The sequence below is a fragment of the Gallinula chloropus genome (assembly GCF_964237585.1).
Source record: "Gallinula chloropus genome assembly, chromosome: 6".
Lineage (NCBI taxonomy): Eukaryota > Metazoa > Chordata > Aves > Gruiformes > Rallidae > Gallinula > Gallinula chloropus.
Genome location: NC_140091.1, coordinates 25,637,242 through 25,650,944, shown reverse-complemented (window position 1 = coordinate 25,650,944; position 13,703 = coordinate 25,637,242). Strand labels below are relative to the sequence as shown.

General features: G+C 51.8%; 1 protein-coding gene across 1 annotated transcript; it reads right to left on the bottom strand.

The window, feature by feature from the left end:
* Positions 1–4,648: 4,648 nt before the first annotated feature.
* Positions 4,649–11,781, bottom strand: LOC311193189 (flavin-containing monooxygenase 3-like; the record flags this gene model as incomplete). The annotated part of the gene is made up of 8 exons (XM_084265922.1): positions 4,649–6,057; positions 6,750–6,822; positions 7,277–7,635; positions 7,765–7,964; positions 8,110–8,252; positions 9,113–9,275; positions 9,635–9,823; positions 11,650–11,781. The coding sequence occupies 8 exons, from the start codon at positions 11,779–11,781 to the stop codon at positions 5,715–5,717; spliced, it is 1,602 nt and encodes a 533-aa protein (XP_084122048.1). The 3' UTR covers positions 4,649–5,714.
* Between the last annotated feature and the right edge of the window lie 1,922 nt (positions 11,782–13,703).

The following is a 13,703-nucleotide window of genomic DNA, read 5'->3' as shown; positions in this document are numbered from 1 at the left end:
AAACCCCCCACAAACACAGGCACTATGGAGCTGTGTTAGCTCACCATCAGCTAGCAGATCTTTCACCTCCAATGGCTTCACCAGACATTATGAGACAGGATGGGAAGGGATCTCAGAAACATCTCACCCATCTTCTTCTCCAAAAGCAGCTCTAACTGACTTTTACCACCTTGTTTCCTTCACCTGTTTTAAAAATCTCTGGTGATAGAGATTCCAGCACCTCCCACACAACTTTGCTTTTGGAGTGGCTGTCAAGTTTCCTCTTATCTCCACAGCAGAGAGAAGCTGTTATCTGACATTAGGAGATAATTGAGATATTCAGCAGCACTGCCTCTTAATCAGTTTAAGTGGGAACACTTCAGATGAAGTTGATAGAGGGGCTCTGCCTGGCTCACCCTTGGTTTGCTAATTAGCCTGAGAAGCTGCTGAGCACTCGCAGATGGTCTTGAGGTTTTGGGGCTGCCCTCCACCACTGAGGATTAGCCCCCCTGACTGGTGTTTCCTATTTATATTCTGGAAATCATCCTTTATGAAGAAGTTGTTCTGCAGGGGTCACAGTGTTGGGTTATTTATTTGAGAGTTTCACACATCTTACAAGATCAGGGTTGGGAGAGGTTGGACCATTGTGGCTGAGGGAGCCAGACAATAAGAAAACAGACTGATGGCGTGAGGGGTGTGAGTGGCAGGAGGACAAACAGCACAGGGGTGTGATGCTGCTGGAGGAGCTTGTGAGCCAAGCTGTGCTCCTTTTGTTCCCTCTGGCTGGATGGAAAAGGGACACACTGACCTTGGAGATGGAAAGAAAAGAGCCTGAGACCTCCAGTTTAATCCCTACAACATGGATCTGTGAATAACCTGTCAATGGCTGCTTGTAATGAGTATCTTGATCTGAATCAGACCCAGGACAGGCAAAACCTGAGACCAGACACCTCCTATCTGCCTCTTATAAATCAATACTGGCTCTCCAGTGCTTCTTCCCAATGACCCTGTCTTCACGCTTGCTGAAGGACCCCCGTGGTAATGTTGGGGCTGCAAAATACTTAATCAAATCCACAATATGACAACAACTACAGAACTTCTTTTGTCTGGAATGAACTTTTTTTGTCCAGAGAGTAAATCATGGGCTGGTCAGATCTGGAGACAAGACTTCTCTCCATTCCTGTCTTCCTAGGGAGGACCTCCTCCGCCCCCCGCACTCAGGAATAGCTGCAGCGTGGGACTGGGACATGGTCCTTGAGGTGAAAGCATGTCTGTAACACCTTGATCACAAAGAGCAACAAAATTCATGATGGCAAATGCATAATAACAATATTTTTCCTTTTATCTAAAGAGACTATGCTGCCTGAAACGGTGTTGATCTGCAGGACACAAACCCCAGCATTATCATGCTCTGTGTGTCACAGTAATTCTGATAATCACTGTTGTGCCTGTTTTTCTTGAAGACATTTTTAGAGATAGCAGCCTTGCAAAACATGAGCCCTGGGAGGTAACCATAGTGCATATGGAAGGGCACCATTGGGACTGGCTGGGACTGACTGGACCCCTCTGCTCTGGAGGGGTCCATCTTCTCCTTGGTCTCTGCTGAGAGCTCCATGCCCTTGTCCAACCCCAAATCCCCCTCACTAAAAGCCAAAATGGTCTTCCCTTCACATTCCTTGGGGGTCTCGTGGAAATACTGGCCTTTGAACTTCTCAACATCTGCAAGGAGAAGAGATGGAAGGGAGTGCCCAGGGCTCCAGCTGCCTTGAACAGCAATATTCAGCACAACTTTGGGTACAACCTAAAACACCAGGGTACCGGGACCTGGGCTTTGGTGGTGGTGACATGGCAGATTATATGTATTCTGTCAGGAGACAGAGGAAAGGTGGGTGAAGCCAGAGCTGGGTTTAGGGGTCCATTTCATTGCTGGCTTCAGGACCACTGCGTTACAGAGCTGCCTTTGCCCGAGCTCAGGTGGTTCATGAGAAACACATCCATCCTTGAAAAACAGGGAGCTGTGAGAAAGGAATGAACACAGTAAATGTGAGTTTTCAGGAAAGCGTGTAAATGGCCTGTGAGAACTACTGAAATGTCATCTTGCTGCTGAGGCAGCACAAATGGGAACTGCTGCTTGCTGGGTATTGCAAAAGAGCCACGACAGTTTTTGGCAGACATCTAAAAACTGGCTGGAGGAGGAGAACCAGAAACACATGCTCGTCCCCAGCAGCTCTCCTGTAAAATGCCACATCACGTGGTGATGGGACCAGCTCAGAAACATACTGGTCCTCACCACCCTCCTCTTCCAAGAAGACCATAAAGACCTCAAGCTCCAAAACCAACTCCTGGCACCCCGTTTCCCAGTGCGACCCGTGGGACTCGCGCAGCACTACCGCTGCAGAATGGCAGGGATACGTGTGGAAAAAAACCAGCTTGGATTGCAAACAGCCTTTTTGCAGTAAATCCAGATGGTGCCTCCTGTCCTGACCACTGGCTGGGACTTCACCAGCATCTCTGACAACAGGTCACAGCCAGGGTTGAGCTGGCAAGAAAGAGGGTAAAGCGGCTGCAGCAGCCTCTTTACGTTGCTGCCCCTTCAAGGCTTAGGTGGGCTTTTCTGGAGAAGCGTGAGAGCATTTGGGGACGATGAGTCTGCAGCGCCTGCCTGCTGCAGGGCCTGGCCTGGCCTCCCAGTGACGGCCACATGGTCTCCAAGAATCTCGTCAGTGCTGGGCTTTAACCAACGGAACCAGAAAAACAAGCACAGACAGATGCAATGTGTTTGCGAAGGTCCAAGTCTCGTTTTGCAAGGCATAAGGAAGGAATAATCCAAGAGGGGTGAATCATTCCCCTCGTGCCACGCAGCTTTTCTGTTAACAGTCAAGTAGAGCTGCCACAGCCCGGCTGTAGCCCCGTGGTATTGGATGCAGCACAAAGGTGTTGGAAGGAGACGGTGCTGGCTGAGGGTTTGGGCTGTTCCTCTGCTTTTCCCCAGACCGTGTGGGATGCTGTCTTTCCGGTTTTGTAGTGAATCTCCCCTTGCTTCCAGCCAAAGGCAGGCCAAAGCCTTAGGTTTCAGCTCCTCCGGTGGGGTATAGGCTGGGTCCCAGGCACTAGCAGCCCTGCCAACAGGCCAGCTGCTTCCCTGGCTTCCCACCTTAGCTGCTCAGCCTCGGTTGTCCCGCAGATAGCTTCCCCAGCTGGTACATATGTGCTTGTTAACCCTAGATGTGCTCCTAGCCATGTGTCTACAGCAGCACTCTATAAACAGCTGTTGCTTCGGATGGACTCCAGCAGGACACACAGACAGACGTACATGGTGACTGGCACCACAATCACCACAGCATCAAAACTAGCTGGTTCCTCCTTCCCGTTAGTTGCGGTGACAACAACCTGCTGGCAGGTGGTTTGGAAGTCCTGGCATTTAGTTATTTGCATCCCAGTGACTGTAAGGCTGAAAGGAAACCGTAGCAAATGCAACACACAGGTCCCCATGCGATGCCGATGTGAAGCAGGCAGAGCTGGGTGCTCAGCTGCGCTTCACATCCACACTCACTTTCAAATATCTTAAAAGAGCTGTGAGTGATGGGATAGCTTGGGGCCTCCCACCCCAGCCCCCTTGAACTGGTGGGGGGGGTTTCTGGGAAAAAAAGCATTTACTGACTCACGCAGGGACAGAGCCCCTGACCCTGATGGCATGCTGCACAGGCACTCCCCAGCGCCTTCGCTGTTACATCCCACCATTCCAGCCATCCCTGGGCCATGGGATGCAGGCTGGGCTGGAAAACCAGTCCTTTCTAGGCGGACCATTTCCCCAGGAAAGCAAAAATAACGGTTCACTTGATCTTCACCCAGCAGCCAGTCCCGGTGTTGGCATCCCCAAGGCCTATCACAGTAGCGCTGGCGTGAAACGCAGGGTAAAATTCTGGCTGTTCAGAGCAGACTGGAAATGGCTGAAAGTCTCATGGGTGGCTACTGCTTCTGCACCTGTTAAGTAATTGTTTGAATAGCAGAGAAAAGGGGAACCTGGTGTAAAAAGGGAACATGGGACACATTTGGAGAGACGCTGCTGGGGTTGGGGGCTCAGCCCAGAGGACACCAGCTGCAGAACAGAGGAATCCAAAAGCCAGGTACATCTTCCCCACGATCCTCCCCGGCCACCAGTAATGTGCTGCAAGCTGCTGGAGAAGATCGCAGCTGGCAGTGCAGACAGAGTCTGTGACCTCACGTCTGATAACGATGAGGTCATTCAACCCATTCTGCAGACGTAACCCAGCCCCAGAGAGCCCTTGTGACAGCTTGGCTCACATCCATATACTGACCGTAGCTGGGGAAGGGGGGCTGTCCAGCCAGCACCTCACAAACCCTCTTCATTCATTCCCTGACATCAGTTCCGCTCGCCCCATTGGCACCCCAACCCCTCCCCAGTGCATCCCACAGCTCCCAGCACCAACAGCTGCCTCTTGTCCTCCCCTTCTGAAAGGTAAGGTCTCCCAGCCCCCATTGCCTTTATTATGGGTTTTTGCAGCACCCCATGAGCTCAGCACAAGGTATGCAGCAGCATCTCCCCTCCCGAGCCAGTTAAAAAGGCTGTCAGCAGTAGCCAGAGAGAAAAATCACAGCACCACACTGCACACAGCTGGGTAAATGCAAAAGGATTTTAAAGAACTGATCAGATGAGGCCATGATATTTTTATTTGCATTTCAGACAGGGGAGGGCTCTGAGATCTCCCAAGTCAGATCACAGTCATAGGAACACCAAAATGATGCCATGGGCTGGTTCCACCCCCAACAGATGGATGCAAAGGAAAAAGCCACAGGATTTAGCCAAATCAGGGTCAGTCCAGTTCCTCCCCACTTGCTCAGGTGAGGGGGAATCTTGGAGGCTTTGCCTCCCCTGCTGTGGGTGGGCAGGTGGCAACATCCCCATAACCACCAGACAAACCTCAGGCTGCAGAGAGGGGTGAGCCAAGGCAGCGGGTGTCCATCCAAGCTGTTGCAGCAGGGCCCAGGAGAAAACCAAGGAGCTCAGAGAGGGATTGCTCTGAGGATGCTCTCGCCCTGGCTGGGTTACACAGCCCTTGCTGGGCATTTTGGCTGCCAGACATGGTTCATCTCAGGTTTTGGACTTCACACCATCCAGCAAAGTCCAGATGTTGTTCTGAGAGGGGGTGGGTCATTTATTTACATGCCAGAGTGTTCCTCTTGCTTTTTTAATCTGCACTTTTTCCATTTGGGCACCTTTTACCACTGGAGAAAGACTGGGGTGTTTTTCTTTTCTTGTTATGAAAATTAGTTTTCAAAAGGGCCAATTCACACAAGCTCATTTTAGCGAGGGCACAAGGGCAACACCAAAGCTCCTCTCAAAAACCACACACAGTGACCCCAGTTTTCCACCAGGAAAACCAACAGTAGAGAGGGAGATTTAAAAACATGTAGTGATGTATCACACATTTAGAGGGATAAAATAACCAGCGTTACTTACTGGGACTGGTACTTCCAATTCTTTCATAGCCCCAGCTGAGAAACCTCCCAAATTTACCAGGCATTAAGACAGCACCTGATTCATCACTGCCACTCTTTAGGGAGCTCTTGATTATTTTTTTTTGGGGGGGGGGGGGGGGGGGTAAGAAGCAAGGCAGCAGAACACATTGCCCAGTGGGAGAAAACAGCCCAAGCACGTATCAGTCAGTACTGCTGCATCCCTCCCCATCCTCACCGCATCCCCCAGGGAGGTCCTAGTAGTAGAAGGTGGCGAGGAGAAGGAGGAAGAGTGGAATGAAGAGCACCCCCAGCACAGCCAGGTAGGGGAATGTGATGGGGGCAGCGGGGGTGATGCGCGTCCGCGTGGCCTGCAGCGTGCGGTCCCACTGGGTGAGGATGGCCCTTCTGGCCCCACTCCACCTCCCTGGGCCCGTCAGCCGAAATTGGTAGGGGGTACAGGGGCCAAAGATGACCTTCAGGGCCAGCTGTGGGTCTGTCAGCAGGAGCTTCAGCATCCTGGGCTTCACGCCGATGGCTGAGGCCAGCTCGTCCATGTAGGTGATGTAATCTGTCTGCAGCGTGGTGCTGTTCCCAAACCTTCAGGGGAGAGAGGGGAAGAAAAGAGGGGCTGCTTTAGGTCATCATCCCCAGCCCCTTTAATGTGTTTTTAAGTTTTGGGTTGTTTTTTTTTTTTTTTCCTTTTTAAGCACAGTGAAGGCAAAGTGTGTCCTCTGCTCTCCCCCATCAAACCCAGTGAGTGGAGTTGTCTGGGGGTCTGGGGAGGCACAGCTCCAGGGGACGTGCATCATTGCTGTTGTGAGCAGAGGAATCTGGCCCACAAAAGTACATTGGATGTTGAAACTTCCTACAGTGCAACAGTTTCTAAAAACCAAAGAAAACATTGCTTGGGCCAGGTTCAGCTTTCACTGTTATAGTCGTATTTTTAAAGGGTCACTCCAGTATAACATCAGGTGCACCGAGAGACAGGGAAAGCGAGGCGCTTCCACTGACTTCATGAAACAAGAAAGCCACACTTTGAAGAATAATGTTGGAAATGTTCTATTTCTGCTGGAACCTCACCCTGATTGTGAGGGAATGAGGAATGCTTTCTTAGCCTGGTAACAGTGATAGCAAACAAGTGTTTTCAGGCAGGAAATCTTTCCATCCTGAGTTTTCTACCCACACTCTTCTGAGTCAGGTCTCTGTGGTGCCTCTATCCAACCCACTTGGGGCTGAGGTGATGGTGGGGCTCTTCTACCAGCTCAGGGAGTCCCACGAGTTGCACTTACCATTTGAGCTTCTTCCCCATCTTCTCATCAATGTCATCCATCATCTCACTGACTGGAGGGAGTATGCATTGTCCTGAAAACCAGAAAGAGCAAAGGGAAGTGATGCCCAGGAGATGCATCCTGCAGCAAATGGTGTTTGCAAGGATCAGCTGAGCTCTTGGGTGCCCCTCTTTCCCCCCTCTGGCGTTAAGAGCTGGGCTTGGGTCCAGCTCAGGTATTGAGGATGTGACAACACTGGCTCCCCTGTCCTTAAAGCTGTGCAGTGATGCCCAAGATACTCTTCAACCCCACCACAGGGACTTCACTGATATATGCCATGGGCTGAAAAGTGACTTGCTCCCACAGTGGAAAGCACCCCCATCACACAGAGAACCCATTTATTGGTATTTCTGGTGAAACCCCGTTGTGTTCCTCAGCACTCGGGCCCTTCCCTGATGTGCAGTTTGGGACTGCCCACTGCTCCTGGGAAATGCTACTTCCCATTAACAGAAAATAGACCTTCTTCCAGCACGTGTCCATCCACCTACCCTGAAGCACCTTGACTGCCCAGCGGCACTGGAGATCAGCTGTTGGGATGATGGGCCCAAGGGACTGGACCAGCCCAATGACTGCCATGGTTGGTTTCTCAAGATGAGGAGGGAGGATGCCTTTGTAGAGGGTGACCTGATTATCCCTGCTTTTGATGATGGAATCATCCTCCATGAAAGGGTAGGCGTAACTGTAACCAGTAGCAAAGACTACTACATCAACATCATCCTGCACGGTCCCATCTTGGAACAAGACAGACGTTTCTCTGAACTCCTTCACGTTTGGCTTCATCACTACCACACCGCAGGCGATGCGGCTCGGGAGGTCGTCATTGAACACTGGCTCCTTGCGGGAAGTTCTGCAAGGGCAAAGGTGGTGGGGCTGTCACAGAGGTGGCTGCTGCTGCGGACCCAGGATAGGCATGGGCCAGGCACATCCAGAAACAGCATCCCCTGGGGGGTTTGAGGATGGATGGCCCCGTGCTTACCTGTTCAGTGGCATAAGGCCAAAGTTCTCGTGCTTGAAGGACCGGTTCATGCCTCTCACATACAGCCAGTCACTGAGTGCTGTTGGAAGGATGTTCCCCAGCCAGGTCCGGAAACGAGTGATGACCAGCATGTCCCAGGGGTAGCCATTGTCCCAGACACGGCTCATCACCCAGGACCCACTTCGGGAGCTCAGGTAGACCTGGGGGGATGGCCAGGTGTGGGTGAGCTGCCCTGTAATGGCTGCAGGTCCCCAGGGATGTCTCACAGAGCTGGTGGCACACGCTCGAGTAGATGGGGACCCCACCAACTCCCTTCCCCAGTAGCTCTGGTATAGGTCCCTGTACCTGTGATGCCACGGTGCTGAGCTCCACAGCAATGTCAGAGCCAGAGTTGCCCAAGCCTATGACCAGCACCTTCTTCCCTCTGAACTTCTCTGGCTCCTTGTAGTCTCGGCTGTGGAAGTAGCAGCCTTTAAACTTATGAATTCCTGGTGAGAAGAGTAGAAAGAGTCATAATTCACTCCAGGAATGAAAAGGGGAGGCTATGCTGACCTTGGGATCTCCCCTTCCCAGTGACCTTCTCACAGTAGTAGGTGTCTCCTGGGATGCTGTGAACCAGTGGTTGGATGAGATCTGTCTCTAGCTTCATTTGATATTCAAACAGAAAGAGTGTGCAACCACAGAAAACCTTTGCACGGTGCTTCTGTATCCCAAAAGGGTACTACTGCAGCCCTGACATTGCCCCAAGGTATCTGGACAGCTTCACTGGTGTGGCTTTTCACCCTTGTGATAGTGAGCCACAGGGACGTGGCTTTTGTTTTCAAAAGAGAAGATGGCAAAGGACCTGAAGGAAGTTTTCCTGGCCAGCTGGTGCCTCATGTCCATGTACTCCAAACAGACCCCCAGCACCAAATATTTCTGGCCAGAGAGAAAGTTTTTCCCCAGTAATGTGCTTGTTCACCGAGAGGCAAAGGATGGGTGACAAAGATGATATTTGTACTAATAATCATGGCAAAACAGCCTTCCCCCCCCCCACAAATGCTTTGCAAAATCCTTTTAATCAAAATCTTCTGGTAAATGAAATAGGTCAATGTATTTTTTTGAGGGGAGGATTAGCATTGTCCCTGGCTTGATACAGTTTTCATACCAAGCTTTTTCTTAAAAGAAACCCAAAACCCACCACACCACACCACACCCCCAAAACCCCACAGGTTTTTATTGCTTCTGTTCAGAAGCTCATCCCCAAAAAACATCGCTCTCCTTTTAACACTAAAAAAGGCATTTTTCCAGGGAAGAGTGTTGCGATGGAAAGTACTTGCCTGGCTGAGTCCCAAGAGATGCAGCTTACCTGGGAAGTCGTCGAGAGGGAGGTTTGGGTAGACGTGATGCCCAGAACACACCATAACAGCATCAAAAACCGCTGTCTCTTCCTTCCCGTCTCTCCGGGTCACCACCTCCCATTGCCCCGTCACAGAGAAGTCAGGGCGCTTTCTAACCTTGGTGACCAGGGTCTTAAAGGAAACAAAGACAGACATCAGTGGGTGTCCGTGGAGCACACCGAGAGGTTGAGGGAATCCGTGGGGTTTGGAGGTTCTGGGGAGCCCAGGGGAAGTTTCTCCCTGTGATTTTTCGGCTGGCAGCTCTGGGAGCGCGTAAAGAGAACTGATGGGACCTGCTTTAATAAAACCTGTGATTCTGTAAAACCAGGATTGATTCTCAACAGAATGTTCTTTCCCAGGGATTTCCCTGCAGCAGGAAACCCCAGGCACTGAGATGTCCTTCCTGCCCAGGTGCCCTTGCTCCCTGCTGTTGTCCCTCCTGCCCAGGTCTGCTTCCTCCTTGCTGTCTCTCTCCACTCCAGGCTTTTTACCTTGAACTGCACGTGCCGGCGCAGGTTGAAGTGCTCAGCGTACTTGCAGATGTAGTGCTGGAGTCTGGCATTGTGCATGTAGTTGGGGTGGTCATCGGGGAAGGGGAAGTCAGAGTAACACATCATCTCTTTGCAGGAGTTGGTGAAGACAGTGCGGTAGATGCTGGCTCTGCCTTCCTCCACCTGGTCCTGGAGGGAAAGGAGTGTGAACCTGTCCCGTTAGTGGGGATGCCTGTGATGCTTGCCTGTCCCGGAGCCCTACACCAGCTCCTCCAGATACCATCAGCCCCCAGCCTCCACCTTCAAGCTGGAGCCAGGGAAAAACTACAGAAGCCATCAAGTGAAGTAACCAAGTAACCCCTCTGAGAACAGAAGTGTCCTAACAGGCAGGAGAGGGGTCTGCATCCCCGGAGGCATTTAGGAGCTGGTTACATGCACCTCTGCCAGGGAAGGCAGAAACCTCAGGGGAAGGGAGTGCTGTGGAAGGACCATGCTGGAACCTCTCCACTGCATGTTCAGAAAGCCTCAGGAGGTCAAGTGTGACATAGGTACCCCTCGTACACACAAAATATCACACAGAACATATAACATGGGACCTCCCAGTGTACAGCTTCCTCCTGGTCTGCCTGTAAAGCTTCCAAACTCCTGTGGGCGCTCCTGGGCATTACTCCTGTGAGCACACAGTCTTGGCAACTGCACAAGCAAAGGCAGAAGCCCAGTCAGGCATGTTTGCTTTGGTGCAGCAGCTCAGCCGCCTGTCCTTTATGCAACTGAAGGGCAAGTCTGTCCAGGGACAGGGACAGAGACTCGTGTCTACTGCCCAGCAACATCTGTGCTGGCCAGCACCCTGCTGACATCAAGAAGCCTGTGACACGTGGGATCTGCCAAAATCCACAAGACCAACCTGGACTGGCCTGGGCTGGTTGTGCCTGAAGAGGCCAACCCCAGGCATTACCCCGTCCCACCAGGGGAGGACCCTCTGCTACGCCTGCTCTGATGCTTGGCACGTATCAGCACAAAACATGGGCTAGGCATTTCTCTCTCCCTGATGGCTTTAGTGTCAGGACAGAGCTGGGAAAAACACAGCAAGGTTTCTGTGATGGAAAAATTGACGTTTGAGTTGGCCAAGTGGTTACTGACTTTCAATAAAAGACCTAAACAGATAAGGAGTTGAAGTGTTTTTTTCTCTTTTGCTTTTCCCCTTGATAGTGGTACTCTGTTCTGAAATTCTGCATTATACTTATCAAAAAGTATTGCCAAACTTTCTGGAAGAATTTCCTGGAGCCCTCCCCAGAACAGACAGAAAACATGTGCTCCATGTTTTGAGATAAATCAAATGTTTCAGATCACCTGGAACAAGCTCTCCACCTTCCCCCTCTGTCCTGGGGTTTAACTCACACAGGCTCAATTCCTTTTTCTGTAACAGCACCCTGAGCTGCTCCCGTGGCTGTGATCACACCCCAAACCTTCCTCTCGGCCCCAGCCTGCCTCAAGTGGGCACATGGCACAAGATAGCTCTGGGTCCAACTCTGTAATTATTATTTTGAGCTCCTTTTTGGCTCCATGGTGCATGGCCGTGATGCAAAAGGCATGCTAAGAGCTACCCTGAGCAGCAGCGAATGCTCCCCGGGGTGGTGACTGCTGACAGCCCCACAGGGTGATGTTAGCACAGCCTGAAGACTCACATTTTAGAGCAATCCCTGTCTCCATGAGCTTTGAAGGGAGCAGAACCATGTCTACAGTGCAGTCCCAAGGAGTTTGCAGCCCCTTAGCTGGGGAGAAGCTGGCAGGTCCCTCTGTCCCCAAAGGGGAGGCGTTGGCAGTTCTCAGGGGACTTTACTCAGCAAGCCAAGGGACAACCAGGTTGTCCCTAGGGTAAGGGAGTAGACACAGGGACCTGCATGTAAGCAGCTGAGCCCTCCCACATGCAGCAGAGCAAGCGGGTGCAGACACCCAGCCCCAGGGACCCAGCTTTCCCCAGCCACCTGCAAAGCCAGGCAGCCGCAGCCACTCACCGTGTAGTGCCAGAGTCCCCCAATGTCCTGGCTCTGCTCAAAGCAGGTGGGCTCCAGCCCCTCTTCCAGGCAGCACTTGGTGGCTGCCAGCCCGCTGACGCCGGCGCCCACCACCGCCACACGCCGCACCATGCCGTCCTACCTGTGGGCAAACGCGGTTGTGGTGGAGACCAGCTGGGCCCAGGTGGGTCTGCAGGTCCCAGCAATGCCCTGCAGGAGGAAGGCACCTCCTCCCCAGCACAGTGGCTCCTTGAATAACCCAAGGGGTTTCTTGCTGATCGTGGCTCACCTGCTTCCCCGGCAGCCCCCAGGTACAAGCCTAAGAGGTTTGGACAGGGTAGAAGAACTTCCCCTGGTGCCCAGCAGCTCTCGTGCTGAGAGGAGTTGTGTTTTGGGAGGAACTCCTCAAAAAGAGCAAAGCTCTCTTACGCGGCGTTGCGCAGGAGGCAGGGCCAGCACTGGGGGGTTGTTTCAATGAGCTTTGCGTCGTTTGGACTTTAGTAACCCTGAAAATGTAATGTGAGGAGCAGCTGTGGGCACAGAGCTCCTAAATTAGGAAATAAAGCTTTGGACTGAAGTTACAGCAATAAGCCCAGGGTCACTGAGCAGTGGCAGCCACCTCTGGCCCCTGGGGATGAGTGGCATGTCTCACACAACCCTCTCCAAAATGACACAGCATTGCCCATGTCATCGAGAGCAGCAGGTAGGACCAGGCTGCCTAACCTCACCTCATCCTTTAACCCCTAACTGCTTTCCCCCCTTCTAATAAGAGGGGATGGCGTGTTTCAGAGGACATCTGCAAGGAAGGACAGAGCACGACAAGCACAGAGGAGTCTGTTTGCAGATCCAAATCCATCTCTGCACAATCCATCTAAGTGTCACTGCATGAGCTTGTCCATCAAATCCCTGTGTGTGGACAAGTCCTGGGCAACAAGCGTTCAGCTGGGAATGCGCCGGCCTGAAACCAGCAGCATGCCGGCACTGGAGCCTCTAAAGCTAAGCTGGGATGTTAATTCACACAAAAGTGACTTGAAATAAGACAGAGCAGAGAATGCCCAGGAAAAAAATGATTGAACAACCAAAGTAAAGAAGTAGGACATGGCTGATTTTCCCACTCTCTGGAACTGGTTGGATTTTCCAAGGGATCAGCTTTGGAGTCGTGGTTAATTTGACTTAACGCAAATAAACTACCAAGCTGGATAGATAGAGGTGTTGATCTTCCCTGCAGAACATGGTCTGAAGAAGGAGGACTTTGAGAAGTGTTTTCACTCACAGAAGTGACACTCAGGAGCAATGCACAGTGGGAGAGAGTATGCCTGCTCCTGGCGCTGGTACAGGAAAGATCAACCCAAGGCAGAGGGAGAGGAACAAAGGTGCAGGAACAGTCAATCATTTACCTGGGGTGACACAGCTGTCATCTGAAAGATGAAAAGGCCATGGGCTTCTTGACTCATCATTTCCCAACTGCCATTTTTCTAAAAAGAAAAAAAAAAAAAGAAGAAAATATTTTGGACATTTTTCCTTCCCTTTCTAAAAAGGAAAAGGAAAGGGAAGGAGAACTGCAGGTGTGGGAAGGCAAAAAGAAGTAGCTCTGCCCAACATTTGCAAACTCCTGTTTGACTTTTTAGCATATGCTACAGGAAAGGAAGAGAAGAGGGCTCCTACCCTCCAAAAGGAGCAAGGACAGTTGGGGAAAAGCAGTCTTTCCTACAGGAACTTGCCTTCTTCCAGGTCAGAGCTGCCTGGCACCGGTGGGATGGCTGAGGCTAAAGGTATTATCCTGCAATGCTCAGAGGGGGTCACAGCGTGACAACAGGGATCCTCCTGGGGCATCCTGCAGTGACAGGAGCCATGAGAGGCTGACGGCACAGCTTGCCTTGGTGCATACCGTGACCCTGACCCCAGTCTCCGGCTGCACCAAGGGGGACACGTATTCATTAACCCCAGGCCGGTGCGGATAGCGGGTAGGGGTCACTGGCCATCACAGCCAGTCTCCATGCAGCCACTCTCAACCCTCCTGCTGGTAGTGGCAGCAAAGCAGGGGGTGGGAGATC